We start from the raw sequence: 21,323 nt of genomic DNA, 5'->3' as shown, positions 1-21,323 counted from the left end.
TTATAAAGGAATTTTAGCATGTTTTTGAACATAATTTGTTACAAGAAACTTTATATAACGACTAATTACAAAACACAAGAACAAATAAAAGGTACTACCCATGTATAATGTGCATCCTTATTTTTCCCTCAAAAATTTGGGCAAAAAGTGTGCATTATATAGGGCAAAATATAATATATTGTGAGACATTCACTGGTGACACATATCAAAATAAATCATTTGATATTTGTCTTTTTTGATTGACTTATTTCACTTGGCATACAATAGAACAACATTTAAATTTTTTTAATTTATATTTAGAGAGAGAGGGGAAGGGAGGGAGAAAGAAGGAGAGAAACATCAATGTGTGGTTGTCTCTTCTGCGCCCCCTAATGCGGACCTGGCCTACAATATAGACATGTGCCCTGAATGGGAATTGAACCTGCGACCTTCGGATTTGCAGGCTGGCAATCAATCCAGTGAGCCACGCCAGCCAGGGCTAGATCACCATTTTTAAACGTGAAAAAGAAACCCTTGAAGCAAAGCTCATAGTTCACACCAGACCTTAGGGCAACCCACAAAATAGCACTCATTCACTTTTTCATCTTCGCTGTCCTTTCCTGGCCTCTAGTCAGACCCAGAGAGGACTCGCTCAACACCGCCCCAAGAGAGCCACTTTGTACAGAGGGAAGATCACCAAAATATTAATTTTGGAAAGAAAAATTAGAGTTCAGCAATAATAACGCGAGTAAATCAAACGCAGTGCCCAAGGAAAGTCTATAAGCAAGAGCAAGGTGTAGTGGAGCACAGGGGACGCCACTGCATCCGCTTCTCCCCGGCATTCCTGTTCCCCTGCATTGGCCTGGCCCTTCTCGAGCTGTGACCCGACCCACTGCGTAGGCGCTCAGGTCAGGCTCTGGCCCCGCCCCTCTTTTCAGCTGAGGAGCATGCGCAGTTCCTTATAGACCCTGAAACGGCTGTGGAGTGGCTGCGGTCACACAGTTCTTTGTTCCTGTTCTTCTGGTTGAAACCTGATTTCTTCAGTCCATCTTCCTAGCAGGTGAAGCCTGAGGGGCAGTACAGACGTAGAAGTCTCCACCCCATCCTCCTCCAGCGGTGAGTCACGGTGAGACGCTCCTCGGAGATGCTCCGTGTTTGTTTCTGGGGAAACTCTGAGGCCGTCCTTCGCGCGGTCTTTCCGCCTACGGGCCGTTGGGTACCTCCAGCCCCATAGTTTTCCTGCTGAAAGCCTTCCCTTAAAAGCCTCGGGAGCCAGACCCGGGCGATGTCGTCAAACCTTTGTGCCCCTCCTGCCACCTCGCCGCTTTTGGTCCAGAGAGAGAGGATTGTCAATTATGATAGTTTACAGTCCACCCTCTCCCCTAAGTAACCACACGCGCGAGCGCGCGCGAGCGCGCGCGCACACACACACACACACTCTCTCTCTCTCACTTATAATAAGAGGCCTAGATCCCAGGAAGAGCACGCTTGCCATAGGATAGGACTTAGGAGTGGAAGACACGATGTCCCCAGAAGAAAAGACCTGACCCCCACCCCACCCCACCCCCGTGGGGGAGGGGATTTGTGGAAGTGGCGATGGTGAAGGGGCGGCACAGAAAATGGTGGAACGAGCCTCTGAGGGGATCCGGAGGTGGAGTGAGAGAGATGGGCACATGAGGGGGAGAAAAGGTCGGTGAGGGGCCCTAAGACACTGCAACGCAGGGGGTGTGGGAGGGACGAGGCTGCAACGTAGGAGTGAAAGTGTAAGTGGCGAAAGGAGCCTGAGGGGGAAGACAGGGAAGAAAGGCTGAGGATACCGGGGAGCGGGGCCTTTGAGCAGAGGTGGGGGCAGCAAAGGGCAAGGCGCTTCAGACGGAGTGAGTGGTTCTGAGGAGAGCAGCTGGGACAGCAGGAGCAGGACGGAAAGGGGGGTTGGGGGTGACGGATCCGAGGAGGGAGGAACAGCACTGAGAGTCAGCCAGCTAGAGGGCAGGGTGACAGAACAGCAGCAGAGGGGACACAGGCATGGGGCAGCGGGGCGGTGGGGCTCAAACGTGTACAGAGATGGGAGCAATCAAAACTATGGAGAAAGCGCAAGTGAAGGTGAAATAGGCTTCAAGAGTTTTGTGGAACAGGGAAGTAAATGGAAAGAACCCGAGGGGGTAGGGGAAACGAGAAAGGACCGCAGTGCAGAGAAAAAGGGAAGAGACAGAAACAGAAACACAGAGTAGCAGAAGAAGGGCAACCTGGATGTGGATGAGGGATGAGGTGATGGGATGTGGAGGATTAAGTTGTGATTTAGGGGCTTGTGGCTTTATAATCTATTCAGTTTAACATTTGCTGATTTGTTTCAGTTAAACAGAGTTGAGTGATAATTACAAATCTCCAGTTTATAAGGCTTGTAAATTTTATAATAGTTTGCTTCCATTTGTAACCCTTATTCACTCAGAGGGCAGAGACTTGTCTGCCAGTCATGGGTCCTTTCTCATATCCTGGGATGATAAGAGGGAGGTGACTGGGGACAAGAAATGACTGAGTCTGTCACCATACTTTGATCAAAGAAGTCACTACAGTAAAAACAAACAAACAAACAAACAAAAAAATCCACATAGTCTTCCACTAAAATACATCATGTCTAGTTTAAATTCTGAGCCCTGCATTTTTCTGTTTATCATATGTTTGAACACCCAGTGATACTTCTTCAGTAATATTAGATTATTTCAGTTTGCATTTGGTAAAAATGTCAGTGATCTTTTTTCTTTTAAGATGTCAATGCTTTTAACAGTCAGAACCAAGTTTCATGACTTCATCTAATATTCTTCAGCTTTTTCCTTCCCTTTTGTGATTTGTTGAATTAGTGACTGAGCCACGCAGTAGCTGTTCCCCTCATGTCCCTCTTGTCCATTTTCTGAAACTACTGAAGGAAGGACTGGATTGACCTGAAACATGGTTCCCAGAAAGACCATCCATTGGTTGTGTACTTTGATGAACATATTTTCATAGGTAACATTTTTTTAAAGCTTTCAGTATCAAAACTTGCATTTATACAATTTATGTTTTTAAAATAACTTTTTGTAATTTTCTAGAAAAGAAGAAAAAAAAATTTGACTAGGCAGCCTGTCATTTTAGAAGTTTCTGCCTGAAGTCCTTTTTGTACCCAGAGGTTGGAGGTGTGCTGGGTGTGATGTATCTGGCCCAGTGCGACAGAAAACAGCTCTGGGGGAGCAACACAGGCACCAAGAGGGAATTAGATAAAGATGCCATTTCATGGGCCCAATGCAAACCTGCAGAATTATAACTTAGTGGAGCCCTAATTCTCTAGGGGTCTGCATGCTTAGTAAACGGTTTCCCTGCAAATTCCTGTTAAATCACCTGGAAAAATTTTTAAATATTTTATGTATTTATTTCTAGAGAGCTGGGAAGGGAAGGAGAAAGAGTGGGAGAGAAACATCAATGTGTGGTTGCCTCTCATGTGTCCCCTACTGGGGACCTTGCCTACAACCCAGGCATGTGCCCTGACTGGGAATCGAACCAGCAACCCTTTGCTTTACAGACCCGTGCTCAATCCACTGAGCTATGCCAGCCAGGGCATCACCTGAAAAATTTTAAGAAATGACACCAGCTGTGTCATCATCCACAGAGTTGGACAACTGCTCTGGGTGGAGCATCATTTAATGAGGTGCTCCAGGTGATGCTAAGGTGAATCCAGGGATTAGCAGGAGATGCTCTGGAGTGCATTTCTTTCAGTCCTCAACCAGAGGGTATGATTATTGATTTAAGTGAGAGGAAAAGGGAAAGAGACAAACATTAATGTGAAAGAGAAAGATCTATGTGCTCCTTCCTGCATGGGCCCTGACTGGGGATTCAGTCCACAACCTAGGTAAGTATCCTGACCTTTCATGGTCAGGACCATGACCATGGTCTTGGACCCATAGGAAAGGTTATGGTCTGGACCCACAACCTTTCATATGTTGGAATTATTCCAACCCAGGGAAATATCCAGTTCCAACATATGAAAGGCCAGTGCTGCAACTGCCTGAGCCACCCGGCCAGGGCATGCATGTTGTTTAATAAGAAAAATTTTATTTAGAAAGTCAGAGATAGAATAAGTGGGCTCAGGGAACCAGAGACAAGAGTCATAAGATGGGCCCCTGGAGCTTAGGAGAAAGAAAGGGCAAAGGTTATCTGCAGAGGAGGAGCAAAGGAGAATGGGAAGGAACAGGCATGCCCTGATGCATTTGTAAGAGTGAGAAGCAGGCTTTGGTCAGGGAACGTAACCTGGGTTTGAGGTTCAGCAATGCATGTTCTCCTATCTGTAGGAGTTTGTGGATGTCTGTGGGAGAAGAGAGCACCTAAAAAGAAGAAAGAAAACTCAGTGTGGTTTCCATGTGGGAGCTCTTTGTTCCTGACTCTCCTTTGATAAAGGACAGGAGAAAGTGGCCTTTTCAGCATTTCCAGGTTTCTTTTGCCTGTGAGTGTGGTGGAAGCAGAAAAAGGGGCTGTGCTGCGGCCTTTGAAGGCACATTGTCAAAATGCAGATGTGACTCCTCTGCATGTCACCTGGAAAAAGAACCCAGAGCAGGAGCAGGACCACGAGGACATGGCTGCTTCTCAGGTAAACGATGTGTCCTGGGTGAGAAGAGGGGCTATGTTTGCTTTTCCTCTTAACATCAGTGGATTAAGAACCAGATCCTTCTCTGCTTCTGATGTTTTTGACTAGTGAGGTTTTTTTTTAATCTACTTATCTTTTCCCTTTGTTTCTGATGATTATCAAGATCAGCAGTTTATACACTTCCTTTGCCCAGAGCCTTCTCTACGTTTTCATTATCCAGTTTCCCCAAGGACACAAAGAATTCCCATCCTGAATTAATGACCTTTAACTACTGAAAAGATTCCCTCTGTGACCCATCAACCTGGGAAGGCACCCGTGTCCAATACCCACCTTGGGATGGGCCAGAAACTCAGCTATTGGTGAAGAAGGGATGTGGAGGTTTTAGGTTTATGTGGCTGCAGTGTCAGCTCTATAGATCAGGGGTAAGAATGCACAATTTACTGGTGAGGATAGCTCAGAAAGTTTACCTGACAAAGAAGAGACTTGCTTACTAGTTTGAGACAAAAGTTTTGCTATTTAAATGCACTACAGTATTTGTGTCAACAGGTAGGAGATACATGTGCATTTACATTTGCAAAAATTAAAGTTTATTTGTATCACTTTCACATAATGATTTCTTTATTTCTGTATCTTTGCCAGTAATGTTACAGCAGTGATGATGTGTCCCTTCTGTGTGCCTCAGTCACCTGATATCTATTATTCCAGTCCAGCTGATAGTCACTTGGCTGAAGTGCTCTCGTCAGTGTCCAGTAATAGTTTCCCTTTGTTGTGAACAAGGATCTAGAAGGGAATTACTGAAGGATGTACAAACACCATCACATTCCTCATCTCCTTCTTAGTTTCTGTTTGCTTTGGAAAATGAAGGCTATACTTTATTTCCTAGAGATAATTGGTTTTTGATGTGGAAGACTGAATTAATCAGGCTTTGTTCCTATAAATTTTCCTTATATTACACATCATGTCACAGACATATCCTATTTGTTAGTTTTTGTATTTTCAATAAAGTTTACAAGAGCAATATAAATGTATTTTCAATTCAGTTAAATTTCTAAGATAATAGCGCTCCATTAATGATACACAAAATTTCAAGAGAAATAAAAAACTGAGAAATAATAGCTCTAACATTATGTATGTTCCTCTCCTTATTGTGTTCACAAAACATAACACCGTCCACAGATTTTTCAGATTTACAGAATCACAAATTTTAATTTCATTGACATGAAAATCCTGTTTTCTGTCACTTTTCAGTTGTAGCTAGTTTCCATAGGTATGTCAGTCTGTGTGCATAAAATATTAACATTTCAGTTATTTAGGCTTCTTACTCTCCTCAGATGTTTGCATTCGGTTACTGAAACTCCAATGAATAGTCATGAGGTCTCTTTACATGAATTTGCCTGTGTTTGTTGAAAAATTGTACATCAAGTTTGGGGGAAAATTTAGCTCTACCCTTTACTATTTGTTTCACAAAATACTCTTATATCATAGGATGAATAATTTTGTTCTAAGATTACTTATACAACATTTTCAAATAGTATTTCGGCTGTTGTTTCTTATTTCTTGAAAACTGTAAATTTTATAAACCATCTCCAGTTCAGATATATGTCTGAATTCTGTATTGTTTTGTGTGCTGTTCAGAAGTGTGGCACATGGACCAGAGACTTTGCTGTCAGTAGTAAAAAGTGAACTCGTTAAAGATGTGGAAACACAGGCCCCATCCCAGACTCCTGTATCAGAATCTGCACTTTCGCAAATCTTCAGTTGTCTCTTGTCTGAATTAAGTGTGAATAAGTATTTAACTTACTTTCAACTCCCCGTGACTTTTGTAGCTGAGAAACGTACCCAGCTCATTCTGGATGATACAAACACAGTGCTCACATACATATGCCTGTGTTGATGCCTTCGTTTTAAAGTTTATTTTTCCAAAAAGTAAAGTCTGTGTTTGGGGTTTGTGGTAGTCAACGTCATTTCTCAGTGTTTGAAAATACAATAGAACATATGTCTGAGTCAAAATGATATTAGTAAGGAACTCAGGGTACTCTTTTAGCTCAAAACCACTTCTAACAGTGTTTGCTTGTTGGATGACATTTTGAACTCTGCTGTTTCAGGGACTGTTGACCTTCAGGGACGTGTCAGTAGATTTCTCTCAGGAGGAGTGGGAATGCCTGGACCCAGGTCAGCGGAAATTGTACGTGGATGTGATGTTGGAGAACTACAGGACCCTGGTCTCTGTGGGTGAGGATGACTTCCTTTAGACCTCTTGCTCCACCTGCGGGGTTTCATTTTATTAGTTTAACATTTTTGGGGGACTTCTGCTTTGTGTGGGAGCCCTTCAGATTCTAGCTCTCAATGGAGAAATATGAGATTATCCAGTGTAGAGAGAAAAGACTGTGAATAATGTGAATTAGGAACTTTTAGTGTCTGAAAAGTTTACATGTGGTCTAGAATAATTAAGTTGCTACTGAAAACATCATGTTGGAAAATCATTTTCTAGAATATTTTATATTGCCCGTTTAGTTACCTGGGAAGAAGGTGGAATGGAAAATGGGAACATTTCCTCAAGACTAGTGATTCTTTTTTGTATAAACAGGTCTTTTTGTCTCTAAGCCAGTTCTAGTCAACTTTCTGGAGCAAATGGAGTGCTGGATTGTGAACAAGGAAAAGACAGTATCTGCCCCCCCAGGTAGGTGGGGATGGGGAAGCAGGTGACACAGGTGAGAGGCCCAGAGGTCACAGAGGAAGCCAGACCTTCAAGTGTGATTTGGGAAGCAAGCTGTGCTTCAGTGGATGGGATTTTGAGAAGCCCAGGTTTACTTCTGCTGTTGTCGTAGAGGGCCAGTTTGTCGGCAATATGTCCGGTGACCTCTGTCATCTTGTTAGCACCTGGGGCCAAAGTCTTTTCCTTCACTTGCGAGAGCTGCTGTGCTCTGGCTTCTGTTGCATTGCTTTGGGGACCCATGAACATCTGTGTATGTTTCTGTGAAATGTATGGTAAGCTTTTGTGCTTTTAACTTTTGCTTTTTTCTCATGGAAAGTGATTATAAAGGAAATGGTTGAATCCTGGAGATTTGGTGCAGAAATCCCAAGATAACTGGGGACAGGTGTCATGTTTTCTGGTTTATAAAGTCTAATACTATGGAGGCTACAAATAAGACCCTANTAGCACCTGGGGCCAAAGTCTTTTCCTTCACTTGCGAGAGCTGCTGTGCTCTGGCTTCTGTTGCATTGCTTTGGGGACCCATGAACATCTGTGTATGTTTCTGTGAAATGTATGGTAAGCTTTTGTGCTTTTAACTTTTGCTTTTTTTCTCATGGAAAGTGATTATAAAGGAAATGGTTGAATCCTGGAGATTTGGTGCAGAAATCCCAAGATACCTGGGGACAGGTGTCATGTTTTCGGGTTTATAAAGTCTAATACTATGGAGGCTACAAATAAGACCCTACCAAGTTTAGACTGACTCAGTGATTTCATCGCAGCAACATTCACCACCTGAAATGAGACAATCTAATTTTTTGTTTCACTTTAAAATGTCCTTTTGTATAGTATGAAATAACATAAGAAGTTTATAGTGTATGTTTTGATTCCTTCATGTTAGAATACTTTACTGTGTTTATTTACCTCTCTAAGTTCTTCAGTAAGCTACTGCCATAGCTGACTTGACAACACTGCCCACCATGTGGGAGAGTCCCTGTTGTTACCTGATTTCTTCATCTCTATTCTTTGGTAAGAAGTGAGTTACAGAATTATTAGGCACTTCATATTTTAAAAATTGTTTGGTGGTGTTTTGGTGCTCAGTGATTCTGGCCCTTGAGTGTGTTGCTTGTAGAAGTGGTAGGGTTGGAGTGTAACATGGTCTTAAGCTGTCTACTGGCTGTGGGTCCTCCCTGGGGGTTCAAGGTCAGCCACAACCTGTGATCTGCCCAGGATCAATCACCTGGCACCCATTACAGAGTGATGTGCAGTACCACCTGTGCAGATGGGTCCTAATTCCCTGGTTTGTAGGGTCCCCAGAGAGGGCAAGATGTGATTCAAGGCCACCTGTGTCTCCTGCCAGCATGTGGCCACTGAGTGAGAGGTACAGGCCATGCAGAGACCAGATCCAGCTTGTTTGAAGGATTTAGGAGAGTCTGAACCATGATGCAAGAGGGGCCACTTGAGTGGGAAAGCCACTGGACATGGCTTGGGTGATTTCTCAAGTGGAGTGGGGCAAGGTCTCAGGGAATGACTAGGACAGGCCTATAGCACTAGCCAGGTAGTAGGTGGGGACTCAGATATAGTACCTTCCTTCTCTCTCTGTGGTGGGGAGGGCTCAGCAAGGGCCTTCTGTGTGGGGGAAAGCTGCTCCTCCTGCCTTAGCCCTGAAGGCAGACAGTCGAGCCCCTCCCTGAAATCCCTAGCACCTTTCAATCTGCTGTCCCAAGGCTAGAGATCAGAGTGAGTGCGTCCCAATAAGTCTTTGTCAAGCCCTTTAAGAAAAAGACTTGGAGTTTTTCTTCAAAGTCCATCTCTCCATCTCATTCAGCTAGCATCCTCACTGGTTTTCCTTGGCAATAGTAGATTTCCCAAATTGAGTTATGTTTTTGGTTTTATTCATCTATTAGAAAAGTGAATGATTGTTTTCAACTCAGTACACATGATATATTGTGGGAGTTAATGAAAATATGAATCCGCCATATGCCATTTGCCGTGAAAATTATGTGCATGTTTGTGTGGTTTTTACCTTATGTTTTTTATGACTTACCGTATTTTGCCATGTGTAACGACCTCCTGTGTATAATGCGCACCCACGTATTCTGCCCAAACTTTCAGGAAAGAGTATTTTTTATTTTAATTTTCAAATTCATTTCTGTATGTATTTATATTTAGTTTTTTGCTATTTTTGTATATAAAGGAATTCTAGCATTTTCTTCACATATTATGGTATAGGAAATTTTATGTAACAACTAGTTACAAAACACAAGAGTCTGAAATACGAGTTATTTCAGGTGCTACTCATGTATAATGTACATCTTTAGTTTTCTCTAAAAAATTTAGGCAAAATGGGGCACACTATTCATGCCAAAATATGGCATCTTGTTTTTTTCTGTGCTTTGTTAATGGTCAATGTTTGTTTTGTCCAGTGTAGTTACTGTAATAGGGTTAATTTTATATCTGTTCCTGGGTAAATTTATATTCTCTTTCTGTGAGATAAAAATATCTGGAAATTGAATATAAATTTTGAAAAGTTTTATAACTATCTCCTTTAGAAATCTTTTCTTTTCAAATTTGTTAAAAATCATGTGAGCACATTTCTAGCATCCTTTTTTCAGTGTATTTTATTGATTATGTTATTACAGTTGTACCACTTTTCTCTCCCCTTGATGTTCTTCCAACCTGTACCCCATTTCCCTCCATCATTTCTCCTCTTAGTTCATGTCCATTAGTCGTACATATAAGTTCTTTGGCTTCTTCATTTCCTATGCTAGTCTTAACCCTTTGCTGTCTGTTTTGTACCCGCCATTTATGCTTCTTATTCCCTTTACCTGTTCCCCCATTGTACCCCCACCCCCTGCCCACTGATAACCCTTTCTGTGAACTCCATTTCTGGGATTTTGCTTCTGTTCTAGTTGTTTGCTTAGTTTCTTTTACTTTAGGCTCAATCTTTGATAGTTGTGAGTTTGTAGTCATTTTACTGTTCATATTTTTGATCATCTTCGTTTTCTTAGATAAATCCCTGTAACATTTCATAGCATAAGGGCTTGGTGATGATGAACTCCTTGAACTTGAGCTTATCTAAGAAGTCCTTTATCTGCCCTTTCATTCTAAATGATAGCTTTGCTGGACTGACTAATCTTGGATATATTTCTTTCTTTTCACAATTTTGAATACTTTTTGCCAGCCCCTTCTTGCCTGTAAGGTTTCTTTTGAGAAATCAGCCAATAGGCTTATGGGAACTTTTTTTGTAGGCAACTGTGTTTTTTTCTCTTGCTGCTCTTAAGATTCTCTGCTTATTGTTCATCTTGGGTAATTTAATTTTGATGTGTCTTGGTGTGTTCCTCTTTGGATCCAGATTGTTTGGGACTCTCTGAGCTTCCTGGACTTAATCGTATATTTCCATCTCCAGTTTGGGAAAGTTTTCCTTTATTGTTTTTTCAAATAAGTTTTCAATTTCTTGCTCTTCCTCTTGTCTTTCTGACACCCGTATGATTCGGATGTTGGAATGGTAAAATTGTCCCACAGGTTACAGAGACTCTCCTTATTTATTTATTTTATTTGGATTCTTGTTTTTTCTTCTGTTTTGGTTGGATATTTCTTCTTTCCTCTTGTTCTAAATTGTTGAATTGGGCCCAGTTTCCTTCCCTTTACTCTTGGTTTTTTGTATTTTTTGCTAATTTCACTTTGTATAGTCTTCACTTCCTCCTTTATTTTGTACCCATACTCATCCATCTCTGTGAACATCCTGATTAGCAGTGTTTGGAGGTCTGCATGTGATAGGTTGGCTGTCTGTTTGTTGCTTAGTTCTCTTTCTGGATTTTGGATCTGTTTCTTCATTTGGGCATATTTCTTTGTGTCTGTGCACCTGTCATATTTAAGGGGAGGAGCCTGAGGTATTGAGTAATGTTGGGAACTCCATAACATTGTGGCACTGTGTGCAGGGGAGGTGTCAGAGGGAACAGTGGTACTTGGTCAGGTCTCCCCATTTTCAGTCACTTCCCCTACTATCCGCAAAGTGAGTGTTCCCTTCTGGTGCTGATTCCCTGGTTTGGGGGCTTATGTACATTCTAGGACCCCATTGGCCCCTCCAACAGAATCTGCTGTAAGACTGGCAGTTTTTCTCGCCTCTGGAAGCCCCCACAGGTTTTGACAGACAGAGGTTTTGAAACTTTCTTTTTCTGCGCTGGAACCCTAGATTGTACTGTTTGTCTCTGTCCCCAGTTGTTCCCCCTGGTATATGTGCATTTGAATGTGGGGGGACTGCCCTTCCCTCAGCCACCATCTCACCCCCCCCCCACCCCTGTCTGCCTGCCGTGAACTCACAAGTCCCCTTAGCCCTGGCTGTCCATCTCTGCCCCTCCTATCAGTCCAGATTAATGCTTTTTCTTTAACTCATTGGTTGTCAGGCTTTTGTACAGTTAGTTTTTCTGGCAGTTCTGTTTATTTTTTGTTTTTATATTGGTTGTTATTCTTCTTTTGCTGTGTGAGGAAGCAAAGCTGTTTACCTATGCCTCCATCTTTGTCAGAAGCTCCCCCAAATCTAGCGTCCTAACCATAAAATGGACTGTAAGTGTATAGTCCATTCATGTTAAGTATACTACCTTTATGTCCATGTGACTTCCTGCAACTTTCATCTGACAGAAATGTCTCAGTGTACATTAAACAACCATTTCCTCTATTGTCTTAAAACCAAGGCTCAGGTAATTACCTTTTTTCTTTTTCCTGTGAGGTGGTCCCCATTAGATTACTTACCTCAATGCACCCTTTAGTATCTGTCTCTTCATGACTTGTGTGCTTCACTTAAAAAACATCCTCAATGTTAGTGATTGTGCTATGTGGTGTTAAGATCTTTCTCAATTTCCTGACAGAATACAACTCCTTTGTGTGTAATACTATATTTTTTAATCTATTTATTTATCCATAGACATTGGGGTTGCTTCCACCTATTAACAGGCTTTTGTGAATTATACTACAGTCAACACAGGTGTGCCAGTGTCTCTCACAAGTCCTCCTATGAATTCTTTTGGAGAAATAAATACCCAGAAGCAGAAGTGTGCAATTAGAAAACAATTCTATTTTTAACTTTTTGATACCCCAGTTATTATTGATACTGTTTGTACTAATTTTTCTTTCATTCAGACATGTACAGGGTCCATTTTCACCACATATTTGGAAAATACTTAATATTATTTCTTTTTTTTTGACACTGCTCATTTTAATTGTGAACTGGTGTATATGTGTGTGTGTGTGTGTGTGTGTGTTAGTAGATAATGCAAACATGTTTCTTGGACGCGCTTAAAGAACCATCGGAAAGACTCAGAGACTTGAGTAAATGTACATCAGAGGAGAAGGTTTGTGAATGACTTTCAAAGAGCAGTTTTGGCTTTGCAGCAAAATTGTGTAGAAGTTAATAAGAACTCACACATGCATTACCCCCACCCTTTCTCAGTGTCCCCCAGCTGAATAGTACATTCGTGATATTTATGAAGTTACATTGGTCCATCCTTATCAACCACAGTTCATGTTCTTTGGTGAAATACTAAGGAGCACAGTTACTGGATCGAATAATAAGTATTTGTTTAGTTTTGTTAGAACCTCCAAACTCTCCTCCCTGGGGACTGTACAATTTTACATTTTCACCAGCAGTGAATGAGAGTTCCAGTTGCTCCTCATCCATAGCAGCGTTTGCTGTTGTCAGCATTGCTTGTTTAGTTTTCATATGCATTTCCTTTCTGACTTAAGATGTGGAGGTTCTTTTCAGATCCTGATTTTGTATTACATACCTTTTTTAGTGTGCTTTCTTTTAAGGTGTTTGAGCCTTTTTAGTCAGGTTTATTCTCTTGTCACTGTTGAGTTTAAAAAGATCTTTGTATGTTACACGTAATCCTGTATATGTCATCTTTAGCAAATATTTTTTTCTTAGCCTGTGGATTCTCTTTTTCTCTCTCATGATGAGGATCATATTTTTGTTGTTTTTTTTTCCCTTAATGTTTTAGTTAAGGCATGGGAGTTTAAATCTTAATAACACAATAAAAAACAAAGATGTTTAAGAATGTATCTTCAAAAAGTGTGATTTGATGGTGTATGTCATGAAGATTGTTTCATATTCAATAACTTGGAGATGAGCATATTTTTTGGATCATAAGATGCACCTAGGTTTTAGAGAAGGAAAATAGGAAAAAAATTTGAAGCAAAAAATGTGGTAAAATATTTAATAACATAAATAATAGTTTACCAATGTAAATGTAAGCAGAACTCAACAGCAACATTAACAACCTTTATTCCTCTCAAATTTGGGGTGGGGGTTGGGGGTGCAGTTTATAGTCTGGAAAATGTTTGCTGTTGTATTTCTTGAATATAGAATATAAACGTAGAGTCACATCTTGAAGGGGGATGTAATGAGATAACCACTTTCTGACGTTACGTGTCAACTAAAATAACAGTTTTCATTTCTTCCAAATTGTACACTACCAATATAGCACTGGTGATTTTTTTTAAGGTGTACATCTTCACTGTTGTAAAGAATGCTACAGTCGATATGAGTGTGCGTATACTGCTTTGAATTTGTATTCTCATATTCTTCGGGTAACTCCCCAGAAATGGAATTGCTGTGTCCTGTGGTACTTGTTTGTCAGCCTCTGAGGAACTTTCATCTTGTTTTGTGTGGTGGCTGCATGAGAGTTCTCATTTCTCTGTATCATTGCTGATGCTCATTTGTTGATTCACTGGCAATTGGCATCCTGTTACATGTGTGATGGTATTTCATTGTGGGTCCAAGTTGCATTTGTGTGATGATGAGTGATGTTGAACATCTTTTCATATGTGTATTGGCCATCTTTCTGTCCTGTTTGAAGAAAGATCTATTCAGGACATGTACCATTTTTTAATCAGATTGTTTGATTTTTTCCGATGTTGTGTAAGTTCTTTCTATATTGTGAATATTTAGCATCATTGGTGGGTAACTTTCCCTCTTTGGTAGATTGGTTATTTGTTTCTTCGTTTTGTTGGTGGTTTGCTTTGCTGTGTAAAATCTTACAGTGTTGTAGTGTCATTTGTTTATTTTTCTTGATTGATATATGTACATATATACCTACATATGTACAAAAACCCATTGGTAAGATCTACAGCAGATATCATTGACTCTCTTTTATTCCAGTGTTTTCATAGTTCCGGGTCTTCCATTCTGGTTTTTAATCCATTTTGAGTTTATTTTGGTACATGGCATAAGAAAGTGGTCTAGTTATGTTATTTTGTGTGTATTAGTTCAGTTTCTCTCTCACAGCTTATTGACACCAACTTGAGTTGAGTTCTCAAAACCCACTACCATCAGACCAGCCTCTCTTGCACAACTTAAGAAAGTGTCTGTCTGTTCTCATTGTGTGTCCCTAACTTATAGATTAGTTAACCATATGTCTTTGGTCACTTCTAAAATTGTGTTACTTTTTTATCGTGGTGTTTTTTAAAGATAACTAAGTATATTCAGAATGCTAAAGATTTAGAAAATATATGCTTTGCACTAATTTTCTTCCATTCCACAAGTTGTGTTTTTTACCCACTGATGATTAACCTTAATGTGCAGAAGTTTTTCTATTTGGTATAATCCCATTTGTCTCTGTTTGCTTTGTTTGCCTTTTTTTTGGTGTTACAGTGAAAACAAATAGGTCAAAATCTTTTTTATACCTTTTCATTTAGTAGATTAACAGTTACTGGTTTTATGTTAAAATTTTCCTCCATTCTTATTCATTATTTGTATATTATTTTATGTAGGGGGTTGAATTTTACTCATTTTTACACATAGACCACCAGTTTTTTAGCAGTCTTTGACTTTGTGAATATCTTTTTCTTATTTGGTTGCATTTAGCCTCCTTGTTGAAGCTCCTGTGAGCTTATACAGGAGAAGTTGTATGTAGGCTCTTTCATCCACCGTGCTTAATTATTTATGTCTGCCTTAATGGTTTTTATATACTTTATTGATAACAGAAGTTTTGAAATATGTTTCTAAAAATAATTTATGTAGTTTTATGGAGAGGAGATTGAGGGAGGAAAAAAGGGAGAGAAACATTGATATGGGGGAGACACATCACTTGCTTGCATCTGACCTGCTTCCAAAGGGGAGATGACCTGCAACCCAGGCATCTGCTCTGACTTGGAATTGAATCGGCCACCTTTTTGGGGGAATGATGCTCAAGGCATTGAGTTACACCATTCAACCCCCATCTTTGTTTTAGAACGAACTATTCTATTTCTGCAAAAAGTGTCATTGGGATTTTGATAAGTATTGCTTTAAATGTTTAGATCACCTGGGGTACTACTTACCGGTTACACTATTATCATTCCAATGTATGATCATGGAATAAATTTTTAAAAGTTCTTAGTTTATTAATTCTCTTGAAAAATCTGCATAGTTCTCACTGATAAGGTCACTGAAGAATTTTTGCTAATTTTTATTTTTAGCACCAATGTTGGCGCATGCAGTCCCCCTGACTTCATTGTGTTCTTGTATACCTACCTCTGTTTCCTTGAAGTCTTTTTATTCACATACAGGTCATTTCGTACAAGTCTGTTGGGGACTGCTCTGTGTGGTTTCAGAGATTGTAGACCTGAGAGAGCAAGCTCTGAAAGGAAAACCAGGTCATAACGCAGGTGACAGGCATGAGTCGATTTTAACTCTATGGGTCGCATGGGAATCAGGCCTAAAATATACATTTTTGTCCTTTGAAGCCAGCTCTGTTCAGCAATAAGCCCTGTCGGTACAACCCAGATGTTTGAGTTCAAGGCATAAAAGAGTGAGACTCCTTACTTCATGATATATGCCTTTACAGCTGTCTGTGTCACAGACCCCACCCTGGAAAGATTTCTATGTTTCTTCAGTTTTTATCTGTAGACAGTGATAGTTTTTTATGACTACAGCCTGTTGGACATTGATAAGCTGTGCATGTGTGCTGTGTACCCCTGCACTTCCCAGCTATAATAAAAGCCATTTCAGAGAAGGGCTCAGGGCATTCCCCACTAGAGGGAACCTCGCTGGCCGGTGTTCCCCTCACAAGTCTGTGTTTGGGATCTTTTGTGTGTGTGTATAATCCATTGAATCATAAAGCAAGCCAAAGCCAGTTGTCTTGCCACCTCCAAAATGGGTTCTGAATCCCAACACAAAGCTGAAATCTGGGCTGGTTCTATACACCTTATGACTCACTAGTTTTTAAAAAAATTGCTTAAAGAGGAACAAGCATGCCATGACCAAGTACTATTTCACAAAATAGACCGTATAACTATGACCTTTCATAATTGAAAATAGTACCTGTAGCTCTGGTGTGGTTTCTTGGTTTTCTGGTGCAATCTATCAAGAGTCGGAATTCAGTTTCAATCTAATATATTATGCTGAAAGGCAACATAAACCACAAGAGTCATTACCCCGAGACAGAGGGGCCGGAAATCAGTGAAAGACATAAAGACTAGAGCTCCAACACTAAACATTTCAGCTACGAAGTAATTCATCAGCAGTTCCATATCCCTGGAAGGAAAGGAAATTGTATCAAAACATGCTTCATCCTTAATAAAACACAATTCTGACTCTTTTTTACATGCTTTTCTCTGTAATCACAGGGATCTAGGCCACAATGTGATCAGCAGGCACAAAATCACACTACGAAGACCAGTCTCTTAATAAAAGTAAAGGTGTTTGTTTCATTAATTTAAATACTGCACATTTTTGTATTCACACGTTTATAGAATACCTACTGTGTAAAAAGGATTAAGACTTATGTCTGAAACATACATTAAGAACATTTTGCAAATGAGGTTTTAGGTTTCTTCTCCCTTCATACTCCACCTTTGTCTGTCCCTTCTTGTATCTGCAAGTGCCTAGGAAGAAACATCTAATAAGCAATAGCATAAAAAGCAAATTTCTTGCATGCTGTTGCCTGTCCAGGGTGAAAGACATTAGGATCGTTTGTTTCTGATGACGTAGTCTACTGGTATTGAACTTGCTGGTCAGGATAGTTACTGTGTCATTGATGATGGTGACCAGTCTTCAAGCAACCAAGGAAGAAAACTGAATTTTTCATTAATTGATTTTTTTTTCTTGAATACAAACTTTTTGATGTGACTTTTTTCTCATTATACCTTTTCTTGCTGGGAACATTTAACTTTCTTTAGGAGTACTCAGAAATGGAATATGGTCGAAACCTGTTGCTAAGGACAGTGTGTGTCAAAGCTGTGAAACTTTATTTTGTATCTTTCAGCTGTGTCATCAGAAGACAACCAGGCCTTGTTGGAAAAGCCGGGGATGGAAGATTTATTCTCTAAAGTAATACTGGTAAGAAATGGAAGGTGTGCCTTTGATAATGTAATGAGAGCCTGATAAGAAAGTGTGTAATGAGAAAAAAAGATGTTAAAAGGAGCTTAACTAACGTAGGTCAATTATTCCTTGAGAAAATCCTTGTTACCTCTACAGGTCAAAAATAGTACACATCAGGGAAATATCCTACTTTCAGTCAGTGACAATGCAGATAAATGTGTGTCCAAATGTGAAGACTAGAAACCATTTCCTGTGTGTATATATTCTTGCAAATGCAGTCAGGACATTTAGGAACTCACATAATCCATGTTGTGAATAATAATTTGAATTGATTAAATTGTAGATTAAATTTTCAGTCAGTGCTTTCTAAAATTCAGTGATGTATAATGCACATGGACATTTTAAATGTGATCAGTTTCACAATCTTTTTTTGAAGATTGATTATTTGTTGATAAATAAGGATTGTTTTCATATTTAAGTATGTATCATGTATACTTGGGAGTGATATTTTGAAAAATTTGATTCATATTTAGAGAGAGGGGAAGGGAGGGAGAAAGAGAAAGCTAAACATTGTTTTGTGAGGGAAACCTCAAATGGTTGCCATTTGCCTACACCGTTACAGTATACGGAACCTACAGTCCGGGCTAGCTCCCTGATTGGGACTAGAACTGGAAAGTCTTCGCTTTGTGAAACAGAGCTCAGCTGACTAGTCACACCTGCCATGGCTGGGCGCATTTCTCAATACATACAACCAACATTGTTTAGCAGGTACCACAGAATAGTTATTTCTATTCATGGGAATAAGGGTACATGTGTAATGAAATTAAAGCTGTTATTAATGGCCTTTCTGTCTTCATTAATTACCAGAGTACATGTAATGAAGACAGAAGTTATCAAGATAATGAACATTGGGAAAATTTCGACCATGGGTTTAATCCTTACAAACACCAGTATCTTCAGCTGCCAGACAACCATTATAAAGGCCAGAAACTCTTTGAGAAAATGTCAAGTTACAGTACACATGAGGTTATTTCTGTTGTGGAGAAAACAAACAAACAAGGTGAATGTGTCCAGTCTTTGAGGCAGTCTTGCAGACACATTAAACAAGGGAATATTGGTACCAGCGAAGTCACTTACAAATGTGTACCCTGTAGCGAAGTCTTCAGTCACATACTCAATCGAAATAGACTTAAGAAATGCCAGACGGGAGAAAACCATTCTGAATATAAAGAATGTGGAAAAACATTCAGTCGAACTTCAGGTCTTAGTGTACATCAGAAAATTCATACAGGAAAGAAGTTCTCCAAATGTAAAACATGTGGCGAAGCCTTTAAAAGGCATTCATGCTGTACTCCACGCGAGAAAAGAATTCATAGTGAGGAGAAATGTTACCACTGCAGAGAATGTGGTAAAGCTTTTAGCAAGTTGTCATACGTTACGCGGCATGAGAAAATTCATACGGGAGAAAGGCATTTTAAATGTAGAGAATGTGGTAAAGCCTTTAGCCAGTCCTCAGGGCTTATTCAACATCAGAAAACTCATACTGGGGAAAAGCCTTATAAATGTAGAGAATGTGGTAAAGTCTTTAGCAAGGCGTCATACCTTACACGGCATGAGAAAATTCATACAGGAGAAAGGCCGTATAAATGTAGAGAATGTGATAAAGGCTTTATTTGGTTGTCAGACCTTACACGACATGAGAACATTCATACTGGTGAGAAGCTTTATCAATGTAGAGTGTGTGGTAAAGCTTTTAACCAGTCTTCAAAACTTAAATGTCATCACAGAATTCATACTGGAGAGAAGCCATATAAATGTAAAGAATGTGATAAGTCCTTTCGCCACTCCTCCGCCCTTATTTACCATCAGAAAATTCATACTGGAGAGAAGCCTTATAAATGTACAGAATGTGGTAAAGCCTTTACGGACTCCTCAGTCCTTACTAAACATCAGAGAATTCATACTGGGGAGAAGCCTTATAAATGTAGAGAATGTGGTAAAGACTTTTCCTGGTGCTCATCCCTTTATCTACATCAGAGGATTCATTCGGGAGAAAAGCCTTATAAATGTACAGAATGTGGTAAACACTTTGCCCGGTCCTCAAAACTTAATCAACATCAGAGAATACATTCGGGAGAGAAGCCTTATAAATGTAAAGAATGTGGTAAAGACTTTGCCCGGACCTCAAAACTTAATCAACATCAGAGAATTCATTCAGGAGAGAAGCCTTATAAATGTACAGAATGTGGTAAAGCCTTTACGGAGTCCTCAATCCTTACTAAACATCAGAGAATTCATACTGGGGAGAAGCCTTATAAATGTAGAGAATGTGGTAAAGACTTTGCCTGGTACTCATCACTTTATCTACACCAGAGAATTCATTCAGGAGAAAAGCCTTATAAATGTACAAAATGTGGAAAAGGCTTTTCCCAGTCCTCAAAACTTAATCAACACCAGAGAATTCATGCTGGAGAGAGCCTTATAAATGCAGAGAATGTAATAAAACATTTGGGTGTTCCTCAACCCTTATTCAACATCAAAGAAGTCATCCTGAAGGAAAACCTATCATACATACAGAATGTGGTAAATCCTTTAGCAAATCCTTAAATCTTACTCAACATCTGAAAATTCAGAGTGGAGAGAAGCCTTATAAATATAGAGAAGGTAATAAAGCTCAGATCATCCTCAAAACTTAATTGGCGTTAGAGAGTTTAAAATGGGAGAGAAGATATGTAATTGCAGAGAATGTAGCAAAGCCCTTAGGTGTTCCTGAAATCTTAATCAACATCAGCGAATTTATAGTGGAGAGAAGCCTTATAAAGGTAGAGAATGTGGCAAGGGGCTTAGCCAGTCTTCTCACCTTTCTAAACATCAGAATATTCATATTGGAAATAATGTATATTATGTGGTAAAGCCATTAGGCTGACACCTTACTAACATCACAGACATCATGGAGGATAAGAACTACAAATGTAGGGAATGTGTCAAAGCTTTTCACCTGTGCTCAATACTTCCTCAACATTGGAGAATTTATGCTGCAGAGAAACAATAAAATTTGGAAAACTTAACAATACCTTTTATCATTGTTCAGCTGTCATTTACCATCAGAGAAGACTTAAAAATATAATGAATTTGTCAAAGTTCTTAATCCTCCTTCATACCTTAATCCACATGTGATAATTCATAGAGGAGACATGCATAAGGTATCTAATTAAAATGTTGCAAAGTTGTAACCAGTACTCAAAGTTGAGTCAACATCAGAATTCATTGTACATACAAACAATACAAATGAAAAGAATGTTGAATACTGTTTCTCAGTATTCACATCTTATTTGATATATAAGAATTCATACTATAGCCCTGGCTGGTGTGGCTGAAGTTGACTGAGCACTGGCCTGCAAACTGAAAGTTGCTGGTTCATTTGCAGTCAACACCCGTGGCTGGTTTGGGGTCCAGTCCCCAGTTGGGTGCATGGGAATGGGGACTGATCAACACATTTGTCCCATGTTAACATTTCCCTCCTTTCTCTTCTCTCTAATAGTAAATGAAATCTTGGTTTCTTGTTTTAAGAATTTATTTTCAGAGAGAAGGAAAGAAGGGAGAGAAACTCATTGTGTGGGTGCCTCTCACGCGCCCCCTACTGGAGACCAGCAACCCAGGCATGTTGCCTGGACTGGGAATGGAACCAGGGACTCTTTGGTCTGCAGGCCTGTATTCAATCCACTGATCTATACCAGCCAGGG

At 39.9% G+C, this 21,323-nt stretch overlaps 1 protein-coding gene across 1 annotated transcript in view; it reads left to right on the top strand.

Annotated features, from left to right (window-relative positions):
* Positions 1–930: 930 nt before the first annotated feature.
* ZNF845 (zinc finger protein 845) overlaps positions 931–21,323 on the top strand; it is a 45,820-nt gene continuing 25,427 nt past the window's right edge. The window contains 8 exon segments of the mRNA XM_037045593.1: positions 931–1,095; positions 2,838–2,982; positions 3,066–3,149; positions 4,299–4,594; positions 6,697–6,823; positions 7,179–7,271; positions 17,525–17,598; positions 18,448–19,984. Coding sequence (XP_036901488.1) covers positions 4,580–4,594; positions 6,697–6,823; positions 7,179–7,271; positions 17,525–17,598; positions 18,448–19,984 — 1,846 coding nt within the window. The 5' untranslated portion in view covers positions 931–1,095; positions 2,838–2,982; positions 3,066–3,149; positions 4,299–4,579.

Source organism: Sturnira hondurensis, unplaced genomic scaffold (assembly GCF_014824575.4).
Source record: "Sturnira hondurensis isolate 20B ecotype Veracruz unplaced genomic scaffold, ASM1482457v3 Scaffold0004386, whole genome shotgun sequence".
NCBI lineage: Eukaryota > Metazoa > Chordata > Mammalia > Chiroptera > Phyllostomidae > Sturnira > Sturnira hondurensis.
Note: the sequence above shows the minus strand (reverse complement) of the source record. Positions and strands in the feature narration are given on the sequence as shown.